Here is a 26,646-nt window from a genome sequence, read left to right as displayed (position 1 = left end):
GCCTCAGCATGCTCTGAGAGCTGCTGGGCTCTAAGAGCAAAGGGAGGACGAGTTTAAGGATCTCAGAGAGGGGTGTGCAAGGCTGGGTTGCCCCAGGGGTGAGCCTTGGGGTGGCCCTGGGTGATCTGGGGTGCAATGCTGTCTGCCTGGGGCTGCAGCTGGAGACCCCAGTGCCACCCACGAGTGGGGCTGATGGGACCATGCCGGATGGTGCCCGGGTGCTTTGGTGGTGAGTCAGCACCCACCCTCCAGGCTGCCGAAACCAGGAGGAGACGAGATTGTATCAGCCTGATGGGGGGCTGGCGTGATCAAAGGGCCGGGAGAGGAGCTCAGGCTCCACACAATGCGGGGACACCATAGATAGCCCTTATCTGCCAGCCCGGCCGAGGTGTGAAGGGCCCAGCCCTGGGAGCCGGGAGGGGCGACGGGGGCGGGTGGGCGCTGGGTGCTGCAGGGCTGGGTGCAGGCAGGCACAGCCAGGGGCTCCCACCCAGCCCTTCACTGGGGAAACCTCTCCTGGCAAATGCTGAGAAGCAAGGAAAAAAAACCTCTGGTTCTTGCTGGGTCTGGGGAAACCCTTGGGAAGGGTTCAGAGGCTACACCAGCTGCAGCAGCAGGACAGCTGCTTTCGCTATTTCCTGGGGAAGGATTTGGGATGGGGGACCCGCAGCACCCTCCCTCTCTGTCCCCCCCATCCCACCCCACTCCTGAAAGGGGCACTCTGAGCCGAGGGCCCCACAGCGGGGAGCCTGGCCCCATACCACACACTCGCATGGGTCTCAAACATGGTCGTTTAATAAAATCTTTTAAAAGAACTACAATCCATACAACAACAAGGGGCGTGGGGAGAAGGGCAGCAGCCCAGGGGTAAGGGAGCAGGGTGCAGGGAAACAATCTGTGCAGTGACGGCCTCTGCCAGCGGCCCCGCCGGCGACAGTCCCACACCACCACCGCTCACCGGCACTGCCGCTGCTGCCTGCCCTGCCCATGCCTGCCTGCATATGCAACAGCTCCTGAGCGTGCAATGGCTCCCGCGCGTGCAACAGCTCCCATGCATTCATGAGGCCACCTGTGGTGATCTGTGCCAGGGTCCGGACATGAAGCCACATCTGTGAAAAGCAACCCAAAACATGACCCAGGCCTCACGCTGGAGGGGTCGTGGCCAACACACCGGGGAGGCTTTGGGGAACGGTGCTGGGCTCTGAGCAAGGACTTGTTGGTGGGGGCTGGTGAGCCTGGATGCAGACACAGGCAGTGGAGGGGTGCAGGGGGTCTCTGGAGCCCAGGAGGTGCCCGGGATGGTGCCGTGGAGACTGTCCCCTGCCACGGGGGGGATGCCCGGAGGGAGCGCTGGGCCGGGCTCCACAGGGTTGCTTGCAAAGGGCACGGGCTCTATGGGCCAGAGAAGCAGCGCAGCAAAGCCACTGTGCCTTGGCTACCCCTCCCAGCCTCCTGAGCCTCCCCCCCGCCCCCAGTCTTGCTCCTTCCTCCCCCACGGCCACACAGGCTTAAAAACAAAACCCTGAGCCTTTTCTCAGCGTTCACCCCACAGAGGCCCAGGGTGAGAGCCCAGACAGCACCCAGGGGTGCCATGAGGAAAGCTTCCACCTCCACTGGCACAGCCCAGCATGGGGTCCCAGGCCACAGTGGTAGTGGGACTGTCTGCGCCCCAGGGCCCCCGAGGACCAGCACCCCTAGAAGAGGTGCTCCTGGCCAGGCACCGTGCAGGGCGGTATCTGAAGGCGCGTCCCAGGGAGCGATGCCAGCGCCTGCCCGAGCTTGATCCTGCCCCTGGCTCCCGGAGTGGGACCCTGCACCCAGGGGCTGCCTGGGCTGGGGCGGAGGGGGCTGACCAGGCACAAGAGCCTTTAGCGATGCTACCCACTCCGGGGAAAGTCTCTGTCCCTGGCAGGGGGGCTCTGGGCAGGCTGGCAGCCTTGATGCCTTCCCCTGCAGACACCAGTGTGCCCAGACCACCCTGGGCCCTCTCTCGCTCTCCAACCCCCTCTCCAGCCCTTTCCCAGCTGCTGTTGCATCAGCCCAGCCGCAGCCAGGGCGGCAGCCCTCTCCTCAAAGCCAAATGCAGAGACAGCGCTGTGGCCCCCCCAGTTTCCGTGCCAAGGCAGTGGCTGCCCCCCCCACAGGGGCTGGCATGTCCCCGAGAGCAGTGAGCCAAGGGCAAGGCAGAGACACGATCACAGCAGCAAAGAGGACAAGGACGCTGGAAATGGGGGCGATCCCCCCCTCCCATAGCTGTTAGTGGGTGTTTATTGGGCAGGCGTCGAACAGTCTGGCAGCGCAGGGCCTGCGCCCCTTCGCCCGGCTGCGGGTGCCCCTCCGGTGCGGCCGCCCCGCTGGGCTTCGGCATTGGGCATACAGTCCGTAGCAAGCTCGGGCGGAGGAGAGAAGGGGTGTTACTGGTGTGACTTGGGGTTGGAGGGGTGTAAGGAGGAGTCGTCAAACAGCGGGTTCCTCACTTCCATTTCTCCGGTCTGCGGTGGTGGAGGGAGCGGGATGGGGGAAGGAAAAGGCAGGAGGTCAGAAACCAGCTGGGGGTTGGGGTTAAGCCTCCCTGTCCCAAGGTGTTTGGGTCTGAACCCCAGCCCAGCAGGAAGGAAGGAGGATGGGGGGGCATCTCGTGGGCTGGGCTGGGGGGACACACACCAGGACCCCGTTGTCACCCCAGGGATGCTGGGATGGGATGATGGTGTGCAAAACCCATGGTCCCGGGTGGGATGGGACCCCCCCAGTCTGGCTGGGGACCCCCCGACGGGTCCCCCAGTCTGGATGGCAGGAATGGCGTTCCTTGCCCAGACTGGGGACCGCAAGGCAGGACTCCCAGCCGGGAGGGGGGGCGGTTTGCAGAAATGGGGTTCCTTGCCCAGACTGCCTGCCTGCCATCAAGTGCCCTTTAATGGGCCTGTAAAGACCTAATGATGACCCTTAATCTGGGGCCTGATGGCCGGGCTCCGCAGCCATTACCATGTGAAAGGCTCCTTTCGGGTCTCTTTGTGCTCTTTGTACCCAGGGCTGTTAGGAGCTGCCCTTCCCCAGAGTATCCTGCCACCAGGAAAGTCCCCCCTGGCTTTGAGGGGTCCCACGTCCCCAGGCACTGGGGAGGCACCAGGACCAGCTCCCCGGTCCCGGTGCCCAGGAGCCCGAGGTGACCACGTCTGTGGCACCGCAGGGACGGTGGGCTGGGTCTGCCCAGGGCTGCTCCAGCTCTCCACTCCTGGGGCCACGGGGCAGTGCTCCCCAGGGCATGGCCCGTGCTGGGGCACCCATGCCAGGGCACCCACTCCTGCCCACTGGAGAGCTCCAGTGGGACCTGGCCAAGGCACAGGGGGGAAGCAGAGGGGTTGGACCATCTCGGGGTTTGATGAAGGATGTGTGTAAAAGGCTCCTCGCAAGGAACTGCACATCCCGGGCATGTGTTGGATCCCACCCTGCATGCACGGGGTGTCCCCCGGCCGCTCTGCACCCGCCATACCGGAGCCAGCCCGGGGCACTCATACACAGTGAAGTCTCCATCCTCGTTCTCCTCATCCGACGATGCCGAGTCCGGCAGCTTGGGCTCCTCTTTATGCCTGGGGGGAGAGGATGCAGAGAGGGTGTGAAGCCCAGGGGTAAGATTGATGACACCCCAGTTAAAGGCAGGGCACGGACACGTGGCTGGGTCTGCTGTCTGCTCCCGGGAGCTGCTTACTTCTCCATGGAGAGCATCTGCTGCTTTTGGTGCTGGTAGTGGTACATCTGGGCACTCTGAGCCAGCGTCTTGTCCCCGGGCTGTGGAGAGAGCAAGGACAGCCGTGGAGGCAGGGCTGCGGAGAGCCCCCAGCCCAGCTGGCGGGTGTCTCCCACCATGTTGGAAGCCCCTCAAGCAGAGTACATGCCTGGCCCGAGCACCAAACACCCTGAAAGGAGGGATGCGGGCGCCTTACCGAGATCTTGTCGTAGGGTAGGGGACTGGCCACTCTCTGTGCTGAGTAGTCTGCTTTCTGCGCCAGCCTGACCTCCTTCTGCAGCCTGCCAGGGGAGAGGAGAGCGGTCGCCAGGAGCCGGCTCCATATGGGAGCCAGCAACCCCCCAGGGGTCTCAGTCCTCCCACCTGCATCCCTGTTCCCTGCGATGGCACCCACGACAGGCGGCATCCCCAGGCACAGCCACCTCCATCCTGTGGGGCCTGGGCACGAGGCACCGCCATGCCAAGGGTGTCAGTGCCCAGCGCCACAGTGATGCCCAAACCAGGTGCCACCTGCTCCCAGGAGCCTGTGCCGGGCACGAGGGTGTCCCACTGCTGTCCTCCAGCCCCGACTGGCAGACGTCCTATCCCAGTGGTCCCAGTCGCCATGGCACGTCTGCATGGGACTGGCAAGGGCAGCTATTACCTCTCCTCCAAACCCCGCCACATGCCCGGGAAGCACAGGAACACACTCCCGTGGGCATGAGGACACTGAAGGACTGACTGGCACCAGCAGCCCCTGGCTCACCTGCACCAGCACACCGCAGCCACGATCAGCGCTGAGATCCCAGCCACCGTGCACACCACGATCAGCCCTGCAGAGGTGGAGGGGGGGACAGAGGGACAGTGGGTGAGCCCGGTGGCACAGTGCCACCAGCCCACGCTTCCCCAGCAAGGACGTGAAACCCCGTCCCACGAGCCGCCTGACCCCGGGGTCTCACCGAGCACCATGCCATCATTTGAAGGGATGGGGGATGCCTCCACTGGGTATTTCTGGACTGTGGCAGTGGTGAAGGTGGGGAGGGTGGCAGCTGCCTTGCCGCTGGCGTGACCCCGCTGCAGAAGCCCTTCTTTCAGCCCACTGGCCACGTGCTGTCTGCTGCCGGCAGGGACCAGAGTGGCTGCAGGAGAAGGTAGAGCTGTGAGCAGAGCAGCACCCAGGCAGCTCTGGAGGGCAAACCAGCCCGGGGTGCAGGGTCTGGCTGCCACGAGGACCCAGCACCGCTGTGGAGAGCGGTGGGAGCAGGCACTTACTCCTGGGCTTGGCATCCCGCAGCGGGTGGGGGCGAGGAGCCTCTTGCCTGGCCAGCACATCCGCCAGAAAATCGATTTCTTTCTCCAAGCTGGGAATGGATGTTCGTCCTGCACGGGGGGAGAGCGGGCATCAGATCGGCACCCCGGGATGTGGCTGCGTGTCCAGCCCCGGGGCTGGACCCAGCATCTCCCCGAGAAGGGGCTCATGACCCAGCATGAGCAAACGTGGGTGGTTTGAAGTCCAACCGCACTCGGATGCAGCCCTCTGACACACAAAGCTGACACCCAGGACCTGCACGTCTCCTCGCTGCTTTTGGGATGCTTTTTACCCCACAAACGTTGGAGGCTGCAGGAGCAACAGCGGCTGCAGCTGCCCTTGTGCCAGTGGGTCCTGCAGAGCCCTGTAGGAGCAGGCAGGCTGCTGGCTCCCGCTGCTCAGGACCTGCCCCGTGTCCCTGCACCTGCGGCCACACAACGGCCCTGAGCGAGGAGGGACACAAGCTGCACCAGGAGAGACACCCCAGAGCTGCCCCACTGCTGCAGGGTGTGCGGGGCAGCTCTGGCAGGGTGAACCGCAGGTCTGCTGTGGGCGGGGGGCCACTTCAAGAGCAGGCAGGGGACACCTGAATGCTGGTTTTCACCCCAAATTGTTCTGTACAGCCCCAGGGGCTGGAGCCACCCCAGAGCAGGGCTTGTCCAGGGCTGTCCAGGAGCTGGTGGGAACCCTCGCTCCAGCTGAGAGGCCAGTTTCTCCCCAGTGCCTGGCAGGATGCGGCCCCTTTGGGGAGGGGGTCGGGGTGCCCCATTCAGTGAGGACCATCAGGTATCCCCAGGGCTGGCTGGGCATTTCATGGGTGGCTGCTCCAGCCCATGCCTGTGCCCAGTGCACACCAAGGACCCACAAAGGGCCGGGTCCCCCTGTGGCGTGGGGCACGGGCAGGACCCCCACCCCGGCCCGGGGTGCCCACCCGCAGGGTGACAGCTGGGAGCAGGAATGGAGCTGCTGTCCTCAGGCTCACCGAGCAGAGTCCAGCTCTGACGCTCAGCATTCTGCTTTTAACAGGATTAAACTCAACTTCAAAGGCCAGAGACGTTCCTGTCCCCATTCCTGCTCCCTCTGCCCCAGCACTGCTGTATTCAGGCTGTCCCCAGCGGGAAGCCCTGGAGGGGTAAATCGAGACACACAAAGGTGAGGTGGTACCAGCAGCTCAGTTCCCTGACACTTCAAGGTGGTAACAATTATAGCTCTTCTGGACTCTGTCCTTGCTCCCAGGGTTTGGAAATAAACCCCAATTCCCTCCGGAGCTGGGCACAAAGGCCCCTCAGCTGCCTGTGACTCAGAGCCATGCAAGCCAAAAACCAGTTTAAAAGGAGACACTTGCTTTAAACAAAGGCATGAAAATGCACCGTCCCTGCCCCCCCCCCAGCCTCCTGTCTTTGGCAGGGGCCAGAGTGCCCCACATGCCCTGGGTTTCCCCATCTCTTTGCACCCCATTATTTCCACCCCCAAAGCGGTTTGCAAAGCAGCACCACGGCCAGGCGGTGCCAGGTCTGGGGCTGTGCCCAACGGGTAAGTGCCACAGTGCCGGGGTGCAGACACGGGGCCAGGCGATCCCACTGGGCAGGGCAGGCAGCGTGGGACCGAGTGGGACAGCCCGGTGCCCCGTGGGGACAGCGTGGTGCCCGGGAGGGAGACATCCTGGTGCCTCATGGGGACAGCCCTGCACCCCATGGGGACAGCGTGGTGCCCACGAGGGGACAGCCCAGCACCAGCACCCTGCTGTACCCAGTGCAAGGCCCGTCCCTATTCCCACGGGACCCAGGGCGCAGCCCTGCCCATGCCCACGTGTGTCACCATCAGGCCTGGGGGAACAGGCTGCGTTGGTGCTGCCGGTAACAGGGTGCACAGCCCAGCCCTGCCCCGACACCCCTTGGCCTTGGGCAGATGTGGCTGCAACCACTGACACTTCAAGAGGATGAATGTGATGTGATTGGAAAAGGAAAAAAAAAAAAAAAAAAAGCTGGAAAATCAGCAGGAGCAGCTCTGAGCCTCCCGCCGTGCGAAGCAGCACAAGGCAAACCAAGGCAGTTGTGTCATTTGTGGTTTCTGCAATTGCCAGCAGCACCCGGGCCGTGCTGCTCCCATGTACGCCAGCTTTAGTACCAAGTTCCCTTTCAGTACTAACCCCCCTCGCACCCCTGTTTTGTTTGGCAGCCAAGGTTTCCTCTGGTGATGCCACATCTGCCACCCCACAATGTTTCTGGGGCACAAACAGCCTGGCACCGATGGCCAGACCCTGCCGGCACCGTGGGTGGGTGAAACGCTGCGGTGAAATGCCGGCCCAGGGGTGCTCCCCAGGGAACAGGGACTGAGCCCCGATTCCTGCCTGGCTGCCCCAGGCCCTGGCTCTTGCTGCAAGAGGAGCGGAGATGGGGGTGCCCCAGAGCCCCCCCAGCCCTCCTGCAGCGAGTTTGGCACGCTGGGCAGGCACAGGGCACGGGTGCCCTCTCATGGTAAGTCCCACCACCCGCCTGCAGCGGGGAGGGCACAGCCAGGGTGGCACTCAGCGCTCCAGCCCAGCCGCTCTCCCCCTCCTGGCCCCTCCCCGGGGCTTTCCCCTCCTCAGGGTCCCCAGGGCTCACCCCTGGGATGCATGCAGGGGTCTCCCCTGTTACCCTGAGGGGCTGGGGACAGCAGGGAGCAGCTTCTATCCCAGTTGGAGGGAACCTGATGTTGACAGTCTCCACAGGAGGGCACAAAATTCCTACAAATCTACTTATTTCTCTAATGCTGCCCCAGGATGGCTGATGTTCTCCTGGCTGCTGGCAGCACAGCAAGCAGGGACGGGGGAATCCTCAGGCCCAGAAGCTGCCCCCCCCCCCTTTCCCCCCTCTTCCCAAAGTGCTTCCCACAGCCTGATGGGGCTCAGCCCCGACTCTGTTCCAGCAGGATCAAGTGGGAGCAGGGACAGGACCCACCAGCCCAAACCGCATCATGCAAACCCACGGCGGCGTGTTCAAACAGCACGTAGCACCACGGCGCTGGCAGCGTTTCAGGGGCTGAGACCACTGCGCAGGCAGCGCCAGTGAGGTGCAGGCAGCCGGCTGCTGAAGTGGGATGTACCGTGCCATGAGGTCCCGCGCATCCCGCCTCACCTCCATGCTGGTGCTGTGCCAGGTACGCCAAGACACTCGTGCACACTGTCACCAATCGCAGGAACATGCCGCTCATGTGCATTGCCCTCCTGAGACCCCCAAAACGCTGCTTTTCACCCCAAAAAAACCTGCTCTTGGCACCTGCCTGCCTGCACAGGTACGCTAGAGGAGAAAAGCCCCAGCTGCTGCCCACATTCTTGCCAGGAGCTGCAACCAATTGCGGGGATGGCGCGGCAGCAAGCACGGTGGCAGCTGGGATCCCGGGACTGGCGTCACTGGCAGTCGCAAGGGGCTCTAGGATGCCTAACTGTATTGGGCTGCGTGGGCAGCCCCTTTAAAGGGTTAGGCATCCTTGAGCGTTGGCAGCCCCCCCCGTTTGCATTCCGTCTCCCCCCATAAATGCAGCTCTCGCAGCCCCTCTGCATCCTTGCAGGGTCCCCCGGTTGCACCAGGCAGCTGGGTGCTGCCACCAGACCGAGGTACAGGTAGGATGCAAAAGCACTCGTGGAAAAAATCGGTGCCTCCCTGCCAAAAGGAGCTGGGCGTTTTCAGGACACTACTGCTCCCCCGTATGCTAAAACAGAGGATTTAGGAGGGGAGCCCCCTTTCCCCCCCACCCATACCCACACTTTTGCTGCCAAAAGCTGGTGACTTTGCTTGAGGCAGTAAGACAGGGCCGGGAGAGAGCCTGGGATGGTCTCCATCCTTCCAGCATCCTCTCAGAGGATCTCCCTGACAAAGCTGGGAGAGGACACTACCAGGGTCCCAGAGAAGTCGGCAGAGGATACTACCATGGCTGCATCTCCCTGCCGAAGCCAGCATGGAGCGGGGCTGCTATGGAGATGCCGGTGCATATGCAGCCCTTCTGAGAGGGGAATTTGCTCCCAAGACTTCACATTAAGAAATAAACCACAAACAACTGTTAAAGCCATTTGGTACTGGTGGATGTGGAGCCCGTGGCAGGGAACATCTGCCCATTGCGTCCCTGCTCGCTGCCAAACCCCATCCCGTCTCTCATCCCCCCTGCCATCACCCCCATACCAGCACAGCCCGGCCCCTCTGCCTGAGGGGCAAAGGGCTGCACAGAGCCAGGGCTCCGCTCTGGGGGTCTCCCCTCTGATTCAAGGGATGATCCTCCTGCCAGGAGGCTGATGGCACAAAGGGCTCTGCCATCCCCATGTGCCCACCCGCTGCAAAGCACAGGCTGAGCCGTGGGCAAAGGGCAGCTCTGGCTGTGTGGTGGCGGGCCCAAGACATGGGAACCAGAACACAAAGCACCCCCCCCAAAAACCCAGAGGACCCCTCCATGCAGGTGGCGGCTCAGGTGCGGGGGGAGCCACCTCTCTGGGTCCTGCCACGGCCCGGCGAGACACTGCTTGTCCTCCCCAGCCACACCACGTGGCATGGGACGAGCCCCCCCACACCATTTCAGGAGCTCCCCAGGCCTTGGGGTGGGGGCGGGCAATGCCACAGGCAGGAGCTGGGCTCCAGGAGGGACCATGGGCTCTGCCCGCCATGGCAAAACCAACCCCCCCCTTAGCAAAAGGGGTTTGGGGGCAGCAGGAGCAAAAAGCAGGCAGAGAAGGGTGGGCTGGAGAAAGATGCTGATGCATCTCGAGAGCCCCCGCCCTGCACCCAGGTGGTCCTCTGGAGCAGCGTGCGAGGGCACGGCCGGGTCCTGACTCCTTCCCCACGCTCCACTTTAGTTAAAGCAAAAATAATTGGGTAGAGCCATAATTACAGTCTTAGTTTGACTGCTCATTGAATCTGCAAGAAAAACCACAAGGTGGGGGGCACAGAAGCAGCTCCGCCTACAGCTTTCCGAGCTGCACGAAGAGTTGAGCGTCACCCTAAAAAATGCCCGTGCCCAGCCCCCAGCGCCGTGCGGCCGTGCTGGGGTCCAGGTGCTGCGGCTGCGCCAGGAACACCCTCCACACGCTGCAACGGTGGGTGGGAGAGCCCTGTGCAGGGTGGCATGGGTGACCACAGGCTGCTGCTCCCCAGGGATGCTCTGCCCATCTCTCTGCCCACTGGCACAGCTGCACCCAGGCTGCCAGAGCCCCACAGGCCCCTCGGGAAGGGAGCTGGGGAATGACACCCGGTGCAGCCCTTGGTGCCCTCGCACGCAGCCAGGCAGGGCTCTTACCCCGTGCTGCCGATTCCAGCCCTCCCGGCATGGATGCTGGATGTCACCAGGGGAGGACATGGCAGCCTCGAACCGCAGCCCAACATCTCAAACCAGCGGGAACCAGGGAAATCCCGAACACGGGCATGGCTCAGCCCTGGGACCGGGGAGGCGCCTCTTTGCCCTCAGCCACGGGGTCTGCACGAGTCACAGCTCTGCGCGTCGAAAGCCACTACCCCGCTCCTGCAAAGCCTGGGGCTCTGTGTGGCCACGTCCCCGACTCTGAAAAGACCCCAGCCCCGAGCGGCCAGGCAGAGCCCAGAGTGCCCTCGCAGCCACCCGGGCCCCTCCCATCCCTGGGCTCCTGGGCACCCCTGGGTGCTGGCAGGGCCCAGCGGCACATCTGGTCGCCAGCACAGCTGCAGGAGGATGCACAAGGAGAGGGGTCGGGCCCACACGCTTCCCACCAGTCCCATGACCACCCCACAACTGTGGCGAGCTGGGGCTTGGGGTGAGAGGGAGCAGGGCTGCTGCTGGGGTGGGGGGCTGCCCCCCAGGCATGGGAACCTCCTGGAGCTGCAGAGGTGCGGGGCAGGTTTGCAGGCAGGTTTGCAGGCAGCGTAGGGCAGGGGGTGCAGAAGGGGCCGCTGAAGGGAGGATGCACCTACCGCTGGGTGAGAGCTGCTTCGGGACGCATCGCCCGCGGTCGTCCTCCTGGAAGGGGGGCAGGCAGGGGCCGCAGGCACCCGACCCCGGCGGGCAGAACTCCCGGCGCTGCAGGACACAGTCCAGGCTCCGGGGACACGACGCTGCTGTGGGGACAGGAGAAAACAGGTCAGGAGGAGGAGAGGGGTCAAATGTTCCGCTGGGTCTGTCCATGGCCTCTTGGCATGGGACCCCGCTGCCCCGGGCCCCCGCGGAGGGCAGGTCCCACTGTGGTTAACGGGTGCGGATGTGCCTCACCAGAGCTGCCCCTCAGCCCCCCTTTGCCTTCGCAAAGCCATTACTGACTGCAATCAAACATGGGCTCTAACGATCTGAGTTGGCCTTGATGATCCTTATGTGTCCCTTCCAACTTGAGATATTCCATGATTTTATGACCTGTGCAGGGAAGAGCAGGCAGTGCCCGTCCTCCCGCATGGGACCCCAAGCCCCAGGGTGCCACCATCCCGTGGGGTGCCACAAGTCCCAGGGTGCCACCATCCCACAGGACACCCCAAGCCCCAGGGTGTCACCATCCCATGGGACACCCCAAGCCCCAGGGTGCTGCAGGACACCCCAAGTCCCGCAGAGCGGGCAGCAACGAGAGTGTCCAGCCCCTGCCTGCACCACGCAGGCAGTGGCCGAGCCGGCTGATGGCTGAAATCCAACCAACACAAACCAATGCTCCTGTGGTAGCTGTCAAACAAAAAAACCCCACCCCAAACCAACCCCCCCCCAAGCCTCAGCACGGCTATGACAGGTCATCACAGGCAGCAGCATTGGTTTCCATCTCTTTAACATCATGACGGGAAACCGGTGGGACCCAGCCCTCCCCGGCAATGCACCGCACCCCAAACCGCCTTTGTGGCTTTATGGGGCATTCTTGTTTCCACCTGGAGACTTCACTGCCTGGGGACAGGCACGAGCCCCCCGTGCTCTGACCTCATCCAGACCCAACACGCTGTGGCAGTGCTGTCATGGCCAGGAGCAGCCCCAGTTCCTTACCACAGCCTGGCTCAAGGCAGCCAGCCGCCTGGGGGGACACAAAGTCCCTGGGTCCTATGCAAAGCCGAGTCCTGAGACCAGGTGATGGCGGCAAACCATGCGCAGAGATGGAGAGAACCGTGACCAGCCAGGACGGTGACACGCAGGGCCAGCACACAGGTCTCACCTGTGGCGTGGGGCTGCAGGGACAGTCTGGGGTCCTGGCTTTCAGCGACAGCAGCAGGAGCTGCTGTCAGGGACGGTGACGCTGCTGGCACTGCCATGGCACGAGCACAGACATCGCTCCCTTGCGAGCTGGTGGCAGTGCGGAGTCAGGTACTCAGTGCACTGATGTCCTGGGCTGGGCACAGCTGGATGGGGGCTGCACAGCTGGATGGGGGGTGCAGCACACAGCTGCCCTAGCCCCACTCTCCACCTTGCCAGGCGTGGCCATGCCAGCACCTTTCCCGCAGGCAGCAGCAGGCAGGAGAGCACCGTGGCGGGGCTCTCACCGGGAGTAGGGCCAGGCCTGGCCGCCCCCGGCCCCACGATGAGTCACGGCAGGAGCCAGGTCCCAGCACCGTCCCACGCTCCCTGAGCCATCCCCGCCAGCCCTCGGCCACCCACGCCCACACCGCGGGCAAAGCGCCCTCCATCTGCCCGTCCCCCGGGGACGGCAACAACACCGGGGACAGCCCCAGCACGGCACCAAGCACCCCACGAGAGGGGGCACCCCGACTTTGAGGGTGATCTTGAACATCCCCATCCCTGCAGCACGGCGGGGGCGTGCAGGGCAGCTGCTGCTGTGCCCAGGCACGGCGTGGTGAAGAGTCCCAGCACAGGATGGAGCCACCACGGCAGCTCTGCTCCCCCAGCAAGGGCGCAGGCACCGAGCAGGATGCCACCCCAAAGAAACACATGCTGGATGCCAAGCAGGATGCCACCTACAAGTCCCCCTTTGCGGGGCCCTATTTCACCCTAAAACTGCTCACCGGAGGGTGTGACCCCTACCAATGGCCCCCAGGCTGCCCGGACCCCACTGCACCCCACGGGGCATTGCATTCGTCACCCTCCAGGTTTGCCGCAGTGGTTTCTCTTGCGGGCAGGGTTTCCTTAGCAGCTGCAATTAGGGCAGCAATTAGCGCTGTCTGAACCCCGTGCCAGGTACAGCACCCTGGAGGGAATTCACTTGGCGTGGGGGTCAGAGACCACCCATGCCCCCAGGAGCCAGGTTTGCTCCCTAGTGATGGTGCAGGGCTCGGCCAGGCGGCTGGGGAAGAATTAATGCTTAATGGGAAAATAATCGGACATTTAAGCACAGAAACCGGACTCGGCTGCCGGCTTTGCCTGCCCCAGGCTTGCTGTCAAGGCCACGTTGTTTTGAAACCACAGAACAGTTGAAACCTGTGGCTGCTCGGGGGCAGGAGGAGGTTTTGGTGCTGTGCAGCCCCAGGTGCGGGGACACGCCACATCCCCAGGGGACATGCCAGAGACCCCCGCCATGGGTCCATGGAAACACGTCCCCCCCAAACAGGTGCTGCTGACAGCTGTTCACTGGTGGGAGGAAGCCACCCAGTGCGGGTCACCCAGCACTTGCAGCCAGGCAGCACCGTGAGACCCCGGCGGGACCCTCAGAGCCACCTTGGGGCAGTGGGAGGCAAGATGGGGGGGGGCAGAGGCAGGGGACAGCCCCGAGCCAGTGCCCAGCAACCGATTAAATAAACCCCAGCCTGGAATATATAAAAGGTCGTTATCTCTGTTTGAGGAACGAGCTGTGCTTGCCCAGCTGTCACAGGCTGGGATTAAGAGCGAGACAGGCAGGCACTGATCTAATTAAGCTCCCCATCTGTAATCAATCGGTGGTTAGCAAACAGATATTGGGTGTGGGCACCCTGCAGGGTGAGGGTCCTGCAGGGGCTCTGCCACTCTCTGAGCCCACCCCAAAGTCCAGCAGCTGCTCCCTGGCCAGGCTGGGTGTGTGCCGGCACCCAGGAGTCACAGGGGCATCTCCGACTACCACCACCCTGAGGGGCTGCCACTCCCCACCCCTCGCTGGCCCTCCGTGCTCAGCTCTGCACACCCACATGTGTCCCAGGTGGGCAATGCCACCCTGCCCGGCGCCGCAGCAGGCAGATGGTGGGGTCCAGCTCCCGTCTCGGGGTGTACCTGACCCTCCCTACCACCTGGCTTCCCCAGCACAGCACCCTGGCCATAGGTCCCCCCTCCTACACATGCATCCCAAGGCGGGTGCTGGGGCTGGCGCAGCACGTGGGTCCTGTTTGCACCCCAGCAGTGGCCGTGCCACAGCCATACCGCCCACCTGCGCCAGTGCCAGCTTGCAGGCTGCAGCTCCTCAGTCTTGCCTCTGCTCCCTGGGGCTGCTGTTGAGTCTGGGAGAACTTGGGATTCCCCTGCCCCAACCATGCCCCCTGCTTGGATCAGTGCGGCCCAGCATGGCAGCTCCACTGGCTGCTGGGGCAGGATGGACAGCCTGGCCACGGGTGGGACACGGAGGAGGGGCCCAGGCTGGTCCCAGGGGTCGGGGACATGGCAGGGCAGCACAGACCCACTGGCAGGATGGTGCACACCAGCTGTAAGGTGAAGCAAAAGGACCGTGCAACACCACGGAGTCCAAAGCCAGCGCCAGCCACAGCACAGCCGGGACGCCACAGCCCAGACGTGCTGGGGGGCGTGGAGGGGGGGATGCTCCATCCCACCGTGGCTGCCACGGTGCAAACCTCCCATGCAGGTGGGCAGTGAGCCCAGCTCAGCGCAACCAGCGGTAACCCATTAAACAGGGATTTGGACTGGGACAAGCTGCCGGTGCTGGGGAAGGCAGGGTGGCTCCCTGCAGGCAGAAGTGCAGGCAGGAGCTGAGCCCAAGGCCAGCAGGCAAGCAGGACACGTGCAGCCGGCACAGAAAGACAAACAGTGGGTCAGTGCGAGCCAGGGAGGCGTGGGAGCGGGAACAGCCCTGTGCACAGGAGGAAACGCTGGCGTGCAAGCTCCACACGCACACCCCCGGATGAGTTATCCGAGGGGGAGAGCTCAGCACAACACCCCCAGTCCTGAGGACCCAGCCTGGGGAGAGCCGTGCCGGGCACCCAGGATGGGGCCCAACAGAAGCAGAGCGCCTGCAATAGGGGGTGCCCACTGCACCCCTCCAAACGCCGTAGGGTCCAGCAGCGTCTCACCATGGCCGGGCAGGGCACAGAGCTGCTGGCAGTCATGGCCCCATGTGAGGTGTTTTTTCAATACTTGTGCCAAAACACACAGGTGAAAAAACCCCACAATAACACCAGGGAGGACATCTGGGTGGCTGGGAAGGCAGGAACTGCTCCCGCAGTGTCACTGCCACAGATAGAGAGATAAAAGTTAACGTAAGAGGATAATTAATTAGCGCTGAACACTGGTCCGAGTGCTTACGCTCCATGTACTGCAACGCCAACGCCCAGCCTCCCGGCTGACAGGACCCTGGTGCCAGCGGCATGAGCTGGCAGAGCCCACTGGGCATCAGCCGCAGCGGACGAGCGGGCGCAGAGCTCAGGCCTGCCTGCCAGCAGCAGTCTGCCTCTGGGCCGCGGGGGTCCGGCCCCGCACAGCAGCAAGGGCACAGGGCCACGCTGGGTGTGGGGGGATATCGGGGTGCCCAGGGAACAGGCGTGCGGGTCTCCACTCCCATGTTGAGCCTCTGCACACTGGTGCACGGCTGCAGCCGGAGGGACAACTACGGCCAAGGAGGGCACAACAGACTGCCAGCAGCGGTCCGGGTCCCACAGCAGCACAGTGTCTGCCAGCTCCACTCCAAGGTCACTCCCTCCTCCAGCCAGGTGATGTAGGACCTGCTGTGGGACCTGCCTGCAGCCTGCCTGCCCTCCCAGCATTTTGGCTGTGAGCTGGCACCGTCTGAGGCTCTCCTTGTTCTGCAAATTGCTCCTGGCTCTGCAGGGCTGGAGCCAGCCCCGGGCAGGCAGGCAGGCAGGCAGGCAGGCAGGCAGGCGTGCTGCCCCACACCTCACGCCAGCCCCTGAAGTCTCACTTCCCTCTGCCCCGCAGCCACTCCAGGCCGGGGCAGTGCTCCTGTCCAGCAGCAGGCAGGGGAAGACCCAAAAGCCACAGCCTCACTGCCCCCGTGCCCAGGGACACGGCCCCTGGGATGAGCCGGCAGGCCGGCCACCACCTTGACGATCAGCAGCCACAGGAATGCCGCAAAAGCCGGGCTGGATGTTTGGGGTTGCCCAGGCAGGAGCCCCAGGCCTGGCACTGCTCCCGCTGCACATGCCGACTGCGGGACGGACACCGTGCCGGCGGCCCTGAGTCCTGCCGGGCTCCCTGACTCAGCCATGTCCCCCCTGCCCTGCTGCTGCTTGCACCCGAAAACAGGCAGAGGGAGCTGGGCTCCCAGCACGGCCGTACCTCCAGCAACGATCCCCCCTCCCCGGGCACAGCCACCAGCATCACAGCCCCGGCCAGCGCAGCTCTGCCACCACTTCGGCAGCCCCCGCGGGAGCCCTGCCGCTGCCTCCAGCTGCTCACGTCACCGCCGTGCTCCTGCCCCCGAAAATGCAGCAGACGGAGACCCCTCCCGCACACGGAGGCGGCACAGCGGGGCTCTCCACAAATGCCAACTCCGGCAAACCAGGAGCGGGGGGGACGCTGGCCACGTCATGGCGCTCACCCCGCCACCCCCTCCTGCAGCAGCCCCGGCGTGCGCCAGCCCACCAGAGAGCATTCTGCAGCTGAAAGCGCTTCTTGGTGTTTTGCTTCAGCAGGTTTGCTCAGGCAAAGGCCACGCGCCACCAGGATTCCTGTCCCCGAGGCCACATGGGCTCGTGTCCCAGCTTCCAGCTTTTCTGGTTCAGCCAGGTGGGCACCGAGGTCTGGCCCAGCACCCCAGCAGAGACAGTCCCCAGCATGGCTTACGTCATGGCTAAGAGACAGTGTCGGCAGCCCCGCACCGCAGGCTGGGGGACAGGGTTGTCCACATGGGGATCCCCGGCAGCATCCCCGCTGCCTGCCCTGCCTGCCCAGCAAACACCTCAGCTGCACTGTGCTCTCACCAAGGGTACGGTCTCGCGGGCAGCGTCCCCCACCCAGGAGCAATGGAAAATGCCACCACAGGCAGTCACCTGGCTGAAATGCCACTGCTGGCTGCTCCCAAGCCACCAGCCCCAGGGGCAGGCGCAGCAGGGAGGGCTCCCCGCGCTGGAGCCCCGCAGTACAGGCAGCGTGGTGTATACCCAGTGCCAGGAAGAGACGGAGCGAGTGCGGGGTGGGCAGGGGCCTTTGGAGCCGCGTGCGGGCAGCTACCGGCTGCAGCCCTGAGGCCATCACGCCAGGCTCCCAGAGCCTTGTCCCCCTCCAGGTTCAATGCCGAGGGGCGAACGGAGGGCCAGGAGGGGCTGAGCCAGGCTTCCCCAGAGGTGGGGGGATGCCAAACCCTTGGCAACCCCAAACACTTCACATCCCCAACAGCTGGCGTTACCCCAGAGCCCGTCCCCGCTCTAGAGCAGAACCTGCCTACAAGCACCCCAAAATCTCAAGTTGCTCCTGTGATGCTGGACTGGGAGAAGGGGGAGCACCAGGCACCCTCCCTCTGCCAGGCCAAGGGAGCAGGATTTTGTGTCACTGCTACTGAAATCCCTTAACCGGCCAGAAAAGCCCGCCCTGTTGCCTGCCCTGGCAACCCACCTGGTGCACCAGAGGAAGAGGAGTTGGATGGATGGGGCTGCAGGAAGGGGAGATGGCAGCCAGGCAGATGGAAACAGCTCTGGCAAACCGCAGCTCCAGACCCCAGCAGGGACTGGGCAGAGCCAGGAGGCAGCAGAGGACGTGAGCTCCTCACCTACTGCAGGTGAGGGGGGCACCGAGCCGTGAGAGATCCCCCTGGCCCCCAGCCTGGCTGGCTCTGGGTGCTGCCGGCTCTGGCCCTGGCTCGCTGCCCCCCTCCAGCTGCTCAGGGCAGCCGTGCTGGCTGACCCCGCGGTGCCAGGGCTGTCTCCAGCCACAAGTGCTTTGCTTCAGATATTCAGGAAGAGAAGAAATTAAAAAAAGAAAAAAAAAAGGAAAAGGAAAACCAGACGCCGTATGCCATTTCCCTGGTGCTGTCTGCCCAAACCTGCTGCTGGCTCTGCATTGCCAGCCCCAGCTCGGCTGGGTGTGCACCCACCCATATCGGGGACCCCAGGCTGTCCCTGCTGCCACCCCATGCCAAAAAGCACCTTGCTGTTCTTTGCAGCTTGAACCACCCGCTTTCGGTCTTGTTTATCAGGTTTTGCTCACGCAAATACCAACGGGCTTCGTTATCTGCCCAGAGCTCGCTGGGGCACGGGTTGGGTTTTTTTTAAATTCCTTTTTTACTGGCTGGGCTCCGAGGTTTGGCACAGTGCGACAAGTGAAACAGCCGGTGGTCTGAGCGCCGCCACAAGCGGGTTACCAGGGCTGGCTCCGCACGGGCACAGCGTGCTGACGCCAGGTGCACAGCATGGCGGCTCCACTGGCGAGGGGGGACCCCTCCTCACATCCCCACGCTGCTCTGGGACACCCCAATGGGTGGTGCGACGTGCCAGACCCTCACTGTGCTGGCATCGCAGGGGCTGGACAGCCCTGGCACCACCGCCACGTCTGCACCGGGGCGGGATGCGCCCTGCGGTGCAGGGGGCTTTACAGCTCTGCTCCTAGCACGGACCCACCTGAAGCCCTGAGCAGCCTCAAGCGAAGGGCTCAGCTCCAGATCTGCCCTCCTGGCACTGACTGGGCACCGACCCATCAGCAGGGCAGCACCCACAAAGACCGGTCTGCCAGGGCACCTGCCCGCCCGGTGAGCCGTGGCAGAGCAGAGCCACCACCACCGGTGAGCTCTCCCTGCAGACCCGCTGCTGCCAGCAGGGAGGTGGGAGATGGCAGCCCCCCCACCAAGCTGAGCACCTGAGGGACTGCCAGGCCAAGGGCCGGCACAGCTGCACCGGCACAGCTCGGTCATCTGCAAGCAGCCGCACGCTCCTGTGCGCTCCCACCGCCGGGCTGGGAATAAAACCTCGGAGCGGCAGCTCCCCGGTGAAGCACCGCCGCGCCCACTGGGGCCAGATGCTCTTTGGCAAAGCCAAAACCCTCCCACACCTCGCTGCCATCCCACGCCGCTGGGAGCCATTTTGCAGCCCTTGGTAAAGATGCACCAGCACGATTTTGCTGATTAAACACCCTCGGGCAGCTCAGAGGTAGCGGCAGCAGCACACGCGGCTTCGCTCAGGGTGGGGAGTCCGTCCACCCTGCTCCCACCAGCCCATCACCCTGAAACGGTGGTTTGGGGACACAGCCACGTATCAGCAGGTGCCAGGGTTATCGGGGCCGACCCTTATGGCTTTCCAATGGCTCGTGAACGGGGACCCCTGGGCAGGCAGCCTGCACCCCGATGAACATGCAAGGTGAGAGGTAGGCGGAAAAGCTGGGGCTGCCTCACCCCACCCCACTCGGGCTGCACCCGCAGCTGCACCCACGCTGACTCAGCAGCCACCGGCAATGAAGACCTGTGGGACATTGTGTCCCACCGGGGCAGAGAGCCTAGAAAATGGGGGGCCCGTGGGACGGACAGCTGCATCCCAGGGCTCCTGGAAAAGGGCTGCAGATGGTGCCAAAACAGCTGGACCTGGAGATTTCTTTTGGCTTTTAGTTTTATCCCCACTAAGAGTCGGATGTCTCAGGGAAACCCTCTCCTTTCCAGCCAGGAAGCCAAGAATTACGGCCGCAGGATGGGTCATGTAACCGACAGCTTACCGGGGCCGCCCTCTCTCCCGGCTTAGCGGGTGGCTGGGAAATAATCCCTGACAGATGCGAGAGCATGAGCTCCCCAGGGCAGAGCTGCTCCTCCCGCATGCGAGTGCCACGGGGTCCCCAGGAGCGCTGGCACCTCTTTCCCTCCACCTCTATGGCCCTCTCTACAGGTAGGGAGCAGGGGCCACGGGCTCGGGGGACCCCTGTGGCACGGTGAGCCAGGGACTCCGCCAGCACACCAGCTGACAACTCGTGTCACCCACCTGAAGCGATGGGTCCCCCCACCAAAGAGCAAGCCTCCCTCCTGCAAGGGCTTTGCCCCCTTCCACCCATGCAGGGGAGACCCCAGCAACACGCCACGGGGTGCGCTGGTTCGGCAGGCAGCTGCCAGACCACTGTGCCTGGGACGGGAAGAGGCAGAGACCGTGACCTGCTCAGGCTGCGCTTCCTTCCTCCAATTCAAAGTGCACTTAATGGCCAGTTTCTTCCCGTTGCAATTGTCATTAGCTTACGTAGTGGCTAATTACAGGCCTGCTGCCACTATTCAGTGCTCTGGTCACCCCCACAGCAGCGGCAGTCAGTATAGCCCAGGCGAGGCCACAGAGATGAGGGACGTGGGAGGGAGATGCCCCAGCACTGGCAGCAGTGCTAGGGCCGTGCCCTGGGGTTTTGGGGGGCACCGGGCCCAGGAGAGCCACTGCACCCACTGGGGACCAGGCCCAGAGCCCCCTGTAGGGACAACGCACCAGGGCACCCTGTTCATGGGATTAACGCAGGGATGGGACCAATGGCAGCTCCTGTCCCCAGTGCCTGGGGACCCAGTACCCCACACCTGGGGAGAGGCCACCCTGTCATTTCTCCTGTCCCTGGCACCTCCATCACCCCACAATCCCTCTGCTCCACAACATCCCCAGCACCCCTCATCAACCCTCCTGTTCCCAGTGCCCGCACTGTGCTGTCACCCCTCCTGTCCCCAACATCCCCATATCTCTCCTGTCCTCAGCACTCTGGCCACCCCATGACCCCTCCTGTCCCCATTGTCCCTGGCACCCCTGCTACCCTGTCACCCCTCTCCTGTCCCCAACATCCCCATCACCCCTCTAGTCCCCCCAGCACCACGAGCCTCCCTGTCCCCAGTGTTCCTATCACGCTGTCACCCCTCCCGTCCCCAGCCTCCCCCGTAAGCGTGCGGCGGAGCTAAGCTGATTACCTCCCTTAATACGCCCATGGTCCAGAAGAGACATGTCAGGCGAACGTCCTGGACTCGTCTTCCCCTCTGCGCTGCGGAAGGGCCCAGGCTCCCCCCGGGCAGCGAGGGTCCCTGGGGAGGGGGGCGGCTCTGCGGGGCCAAGGCAGCCCCAGGGAGCCCCCTCCAGGCAGCGCAGCCCTGGGGCTAGGCCAGGGTCCCGCTCCAGATCCTCGAGGGACCCCAAACCTGCACCCAGAGCCGCCAGGGAAACTGCAGATCTGAAAAGTGCGACCCCGCACAGTGTAACTGCAGCGACTCCTGGGCTGCGGGACCAGGGTCTCCCACCCCCAGCTCCAGCCCTCCCCACGCCGGCACCCACAGGGCACAGCGGGGGCTCACATGGGTTTGTGGGTCCCCAACAAGCTGCAGTGAAAGTAGAGGAGGGACTTTCACCGCGTTTCTTCCATAAACTCTTCCCTGATGCTGACTGCGTCAGGAATTGGGACCACAGGGATCACGGAGCTCTCTTTCCATCAGTTTCCCCTCCCCATGCCAGCAGACAGAGCCCCAGGGGCAGGCACCGACCCACGGAGCCCCAGTGGGCTGCTCATGCACCATGTCCCCAGCTCCCCCCACACCTCAATACCCACAAGGGCTCATTTCTCATAGCGGGAGCCAGCCGAGCAAATGTAACCCCAGAGAACATGGGGTGAACGTTATCTCCAAGAATAAAATCACACAGAAAATTAAACTTGGGAGCAACAGGCAGCTCCCAGGGGAGTGCCACCCCAGCTGCCACGCAGGAGACACTTGGTCTGCACCAGCGTGGCAGAGGACACCCCGACAGGGTGGCTGTACACCGCTGAGCAGGACCGTTGCCCACCATTACCACCGCTATCGGGGGACTCCGGCGACCTTCTGTGCATCTCAAAAAAAAGCTGGGGCTGGAAATATCGGCTTTCTGCAGACCGACCCGTGCAATGTCGGGGGGCTCAGAGACCACCCCCTGCTCACCTGCGGGGCAGGGTCCTGGGAGGCTCTGCAGGGCAGCCGCTCCCCTGCAAAGGCCCCGGGCACAGCACTGGGCACCGCTGCGACGCTCCCAAAGGGGCTTGGAGCCGCCCCAGCTTCAGCGTTCAGGATGGCGGTCCCTGGGGACAGCCCGCTGCCCCCCAGCCCCGCCGTGGCTCCCTCCCCAGTGCAGCGATTGCAAAGCACGCAAATGAAAAGCCACGGACAATTCCACCACAGGCTGAGCCGTGAGGACTTCGTAGGGGATGGTTCCTGCCGTGCTGTGCCCAGCTCTGCACCTCGAGAAGTCCCTGCACTACCGCAGAGCTGGGGCAGCCGCTATCAGTGCCAGCACCCGTGGTCCCACCCGCATCCCTGGGGAGCGGCATGAGGAGGAAAGGCAGTGAGGAGCCGGCAGTTCACATGTGGCCAAATGGGTCACTTGGACTGGAAAGGACCACTCGTTTTCTGCCGAACAGCTTCTCTGGGTGTTTCTGATGCAAAGTGCTGGCTGCGGCAGCTGGGCCGGGGTTTTCAGGGTTATTAAAAACAGAGGTTCTTGCCCATTATCCCATTTGGAAAATCTTTTTTTGTTAATAATAGATTAAATTTGGCAACCAAATTACTTGAGAAGGGGTGAGAAGTCCGGCTCTCACTAATGCTCCAGGAAATGCAGCCAGAAAACAGGCGAGGAAGCATTTCTGCGGGTGTGCTGGATAGACACACGTGGGGAAAAACCACAACTAAGGAGCACCAACCAAAACTAAACCACCAGCTGCATCACCTCCAAAGCCAGCAGCTGCCCTTCCTCCAGCTGGGATCAGGCCCTCGGCAAGACGAGGATGTCACCGTGCCATGTGCCGCCGCATCCTGGGAGATGGCACCTATTGCAGGGGCCTCTGGGTTGCAGCACCGGCAGATGAAGGTAGGGAGGGGGAGATGTCAGCCCCCATTTGAAGAAGCTTTGCCAAAGCCGCAGGGGCTGGAGGACGTGGGTACGGTGGTCCAGGACCTTCTCTCCCAGCTCTCTCCTCGCCAGGAGCCAGCTGCACCTGCACGCTGCAGAGCGCGAGCTGGCCCTGGCCCTGCCGCCTCCACCGTGCAGCCGTCCCCAGACAAAGCCGAGCTCTGCCCCATCTGCCCAGGAAGGGAAATTATAAACATTTCCCCTGCCCCACTGTGCTCGGGGAGGAAGGCTGCGGGGACAGGACAGCAACTCCTTTCCCTGCTCAGCATCCCAGGGATGCTCCTCCAGGCACCCCAGCCATCCCAGGGATCCCCAGGAGAAACCAGCCCAGAGCTCCCCACCGCTGCCTGCCACACAAACCTGACCTCCCACCAGTGGGATGCCGCTGCCGGCATTTCTGGGCGGTACGACAACGTGATTGGAAACAGCACAAAGAAACCATCCCCAGCTTTCGCTTGGGGGAAAGAGGTTGAGCCGTCCATCCCAACCCCGCCTGTGCCGAGAGCGTGCGATAACCCAGCCGCTGGAGCGAGGCCCCTCGCTCTTGCCTTGTCTCCGGCGCCCCTGGGGCTGGGAAGGGAGGGAAGGGGAAACTCTGCTACCCCCTCACCCCCCGGCACAGTGACAGCCCACAGGCACAGCGGCCCTGAGCAGCACGGCCAGGCCAGCTTATCCCCTCAACCCCTTAAATTCAGAGGCGGCGGAGATTGCACCGGATCACCGGTAGATGCATCAGAGCCGCCCGGATCTCCTTCCTCCCATTGCAGCCTGCGTCACCGGCACCCCCGACCAGGCCACCTCGACACGCGGGGAGAAGGAGAGCAGAGGAGCATCCCCACCTCTGCCGCCAGCTCCCCAGCATGGGGAGACCCGGATGTTTTGAACCACTGGGAGATTAAAAAAAAAAACCACCATTGCACCTTCCCTCCCTCCCACAGAGCAGGCGGGAGCACGGCGAGGCCGCGCCGTCCCCGGCTCATGGCAGGCTGCCTGCCCGGCGTCCGCCCCTCCGGTGAGCCAGAGCAGGGAGAGCAATATCGGATCGGCAAACAATGCTGGGAGCCAGGAGGCACTCCCCGCTCCCGCAGCCAGCGAGGCGGAAAGCACCTGCCCGGAGACACGCTGTCCCGCAGGCAGGGACACCGCAGCTCCCTGCCCGTGCGGGCAGAGCGGGCAGCCCCAGGTTTCCCCGCAGGCAGGAACGCTCGGAGCTGGCTAGGGTTTTTGGAGGGGTGGTGTTTATGCCCATCGCAGCCCCACGCACCCCAGCAGCGGGCACAGAGCAAGGGGACACGGCGCACGTCCAGTGCCAGGCCCACCGGGAGGGGAAATGCACTAACCTAGACCCCAAAACTAAAAAAAAAAATGAGACAAAACCAAACCCTAAACCCCCGAAACAACGCTTAGGAAAACAGTAAAAAGGCTGAAGGCGGTGCTGCGGGGAGGGAAATGAAAGCCACACGGTTTTTTCTGCCCTGGGAGAGAGGAGGAACGCCTCTGACACCGATTCAGCCCCGCGGTGCGACGATGCTGCTCCCCTCGAGGGAGCGACGCCAGGCAGGTGAGCTGTTGGGGTGCCCCGGCAGCTCCCCGGGACGGCTGGGTCACCACGGCACCTTTACTGGAGATTTTGTTTGTTTGGGTGGGTTTTGGTTTTGACTCTTTTTTTCCCCGATAAAGGCGCTTCGCACAGCCCACAGCGTAGGGCCGCTCCCACGAGCCCCCGCTCCCCCCCCCCGCCCCAGGATCAGGCACACGTCCGTGGGTGCCTCCTGCCACCCCAAACCGCTGCGGGGCCAGCCCTGTGCCCGTGCCACCCGCTGCCCGGGCCCTGCCTGCAGCAGCGGGCAGGAGGGCGATGGCGCGGCACTGCCCGTCCCCCGGGGAGCACTGCGGGGCCTGGCTGGGAGTGCGGCTGCGTGGGGGGGGGGGAGCCCACGGGCCGTTTCCCACCGTGCTTTCAGGCCGTGGGGACGTGTGGACCACGCAGCCCGGGGGGAAGGATGCTGAGCGGCCCCTAACCCACGGCGGCTTCTCGGCCCCCTCCCGGACGTTGGGCGGGGTGGGCACGGGAGGGACACGGGGGCTGGGAGCCTGAGCACCCACGGATGCGGAGCCCTCGCGGGGGTGGGGACGGGGGGCAACCGCACCGGGTTCGCGTGGGAGGGGCCCCGCGGGCCCCTTGGGAAGCGGACACAATCATCCACGGTCCTCCGCGGGGGAGGGAGGACACACTGACAAGGGGGGGGGAGCAACACGGACACGACGGAGGGGGACACACACACGACACACACGCAGGCTCACTCACCGGCACGGGCGAGGCGCAGGCGGCAGGCCCCCAGGGCGGTGAGCAGTAGCAGCAGCGCTCCGCGGCGGGCGGCAGCACCCCGGGCCGCCACCATCCTCCACCGACACGGGCGGGCGTGAGGGCCGCGGCGGCTGCGGGCGGTGGAGGGGCGCGGAGGGGGCGGGGCCCGGCGGAGGAGGCGGGGCTCAGAGGGGGCGGGGCCCGGGCCTAGCCCCGCCCCTTCTGCAGCGTCGTGACTGGACCGCCGGAGCCCCCATTCCTGCCAGCATCCCCCCGCAGCCCACCCGTGGGATTGAGGGGGGGATAGCCCTCTGAGGGGGCCGGTGCGTGATGTCCACCTCCCTGATGGCCAAATTGCGGGGCGGAGGGGCTGCGTGCCGGACACCAGATCCCTCCATAGATGTTGAGGGTGTCTAAATTCATAGAATCCTAGAACGGTTTGGGTGGGAAGGGACCTCACAGCCCACCCAGTCCCACCCCTGCCATGGGCAGGGACACCCTCCACTAGCCCAGGTTGCCCAAAGCCCCATCCAACCTGGCCTTGAACACTGCCAGGGAGCCAGGGGCAGCCACAGCTTCTCGGGGCAACCTGTGCCAGGGCCTCAGCACCCTCACAGGGAAGGATTTCTTCCTAACATCGAATCTAAATCTCCCCTCTTTTATCATAGAATTATAAAATGGTTTAAATTGGGTTTATTCTGCCCTCAAAACCATCCTCCTCTAAACACGAGTGTTTTCCAAAATGCTGGGGTGGGACAGTGGCTCTGAGCACTCGTTAGCTTGGTGGCATCACTATTTTGGTGGTATCTCTGCATGTCAGGCAGGAAAGATAACATTAAATCTTGTCATCAGAAACACAACCTGCATGCACAGAGCTGAGGAACATGGGACAGCAGAGATGCTGCTTATGGCCAGCTCAAGGAGCAGAGGTCAGAGGAAGCTGGTGGATGTTGGGACCCAGTTACCGCTCCCTCAGGAGTGGCGTGAACTGGGGACAAGGGGCTGAGAAATCCCGTGGGGGGGTCACATTGCTGCTGGGGCAATGCCTGGGCTGATAACAGGGGACACCATGTCCCTGCCTGCCAGGCAGCTGCAGCACCTGGCTGCGAGTGCTGAGTTTGTCAGACCTCAGCTGCAGCCTCTGGCCTTGGATAGAGCCCGTGCATGGCCGAAACACCCCCTGCCTTCCCAGGCACAGCCACATCCCCAGGTCCCTACAGGGTGAGCTCCCTTCCTAGCACTCTTCACATACATTGGGTCAGGCTCACGTCTGCAGGTTTGTTTTCCAGCTCTTGGGCCCTCCTCAGAGCACAAATGTCCCAGCTGGCTGCAGGACAGCGGGTGCTTGGTGGAGACGTGCCTCTGCAGCTGCCAGCCCTGGGAATGCCCCACGGACACCCCAGTCATGCTGACCGCCGTGTCTGGCAGGGGTCCCAGG

The 26,646-nt window shown here is 63.8% G+C and overlaps 1 protein-coding gene across 1 annotated transcript; it reads right to left on the bottom strand.

The window, feature by feature from the left end:
• Positions 1-773: 773 nt before the first annotated feature.
• NPDC1 (neural proliferation, differentiation and control 1) lies at positions 774-25,380 on the bottom strand. The gene is given in 9 exon segments (XM_075772238.1): positions 774-2,492; positions 3,491-3,587; positions 3,707-3,824; positions 3,827-4,026; positions 4,491-4,557; positions 4,684-4,863; positions 4,997-5,104; positions 10,946-11,089; positions 25,209-25,380. Coding segments are annotated over 9 exon segments (1,086 nt in total). The 5' UTR covers positions 25,303-25,380; the 3' UTR covers positions 774-2,414.
• Positions 25,381-26,646: the final 1,266 nt, after the last annotated feature.

This window comes from Balearica regulorum, chromosome 20 (genome assembly GCF_011004875.1).
Source record: "Balearica regulorum gibbericeps isolate bBalReg1 chromosome 20, bBalReg1.pri, whole genome shotgun sequence".
NCBI lineage: Eukaryota > Metazoa > Chordata > Aves > Gruiformes > Gruidae > Balearica > Balearica regulorum.
This window is presented reverse-complemented; position numbering and strand designations above follow the sequence as displayed.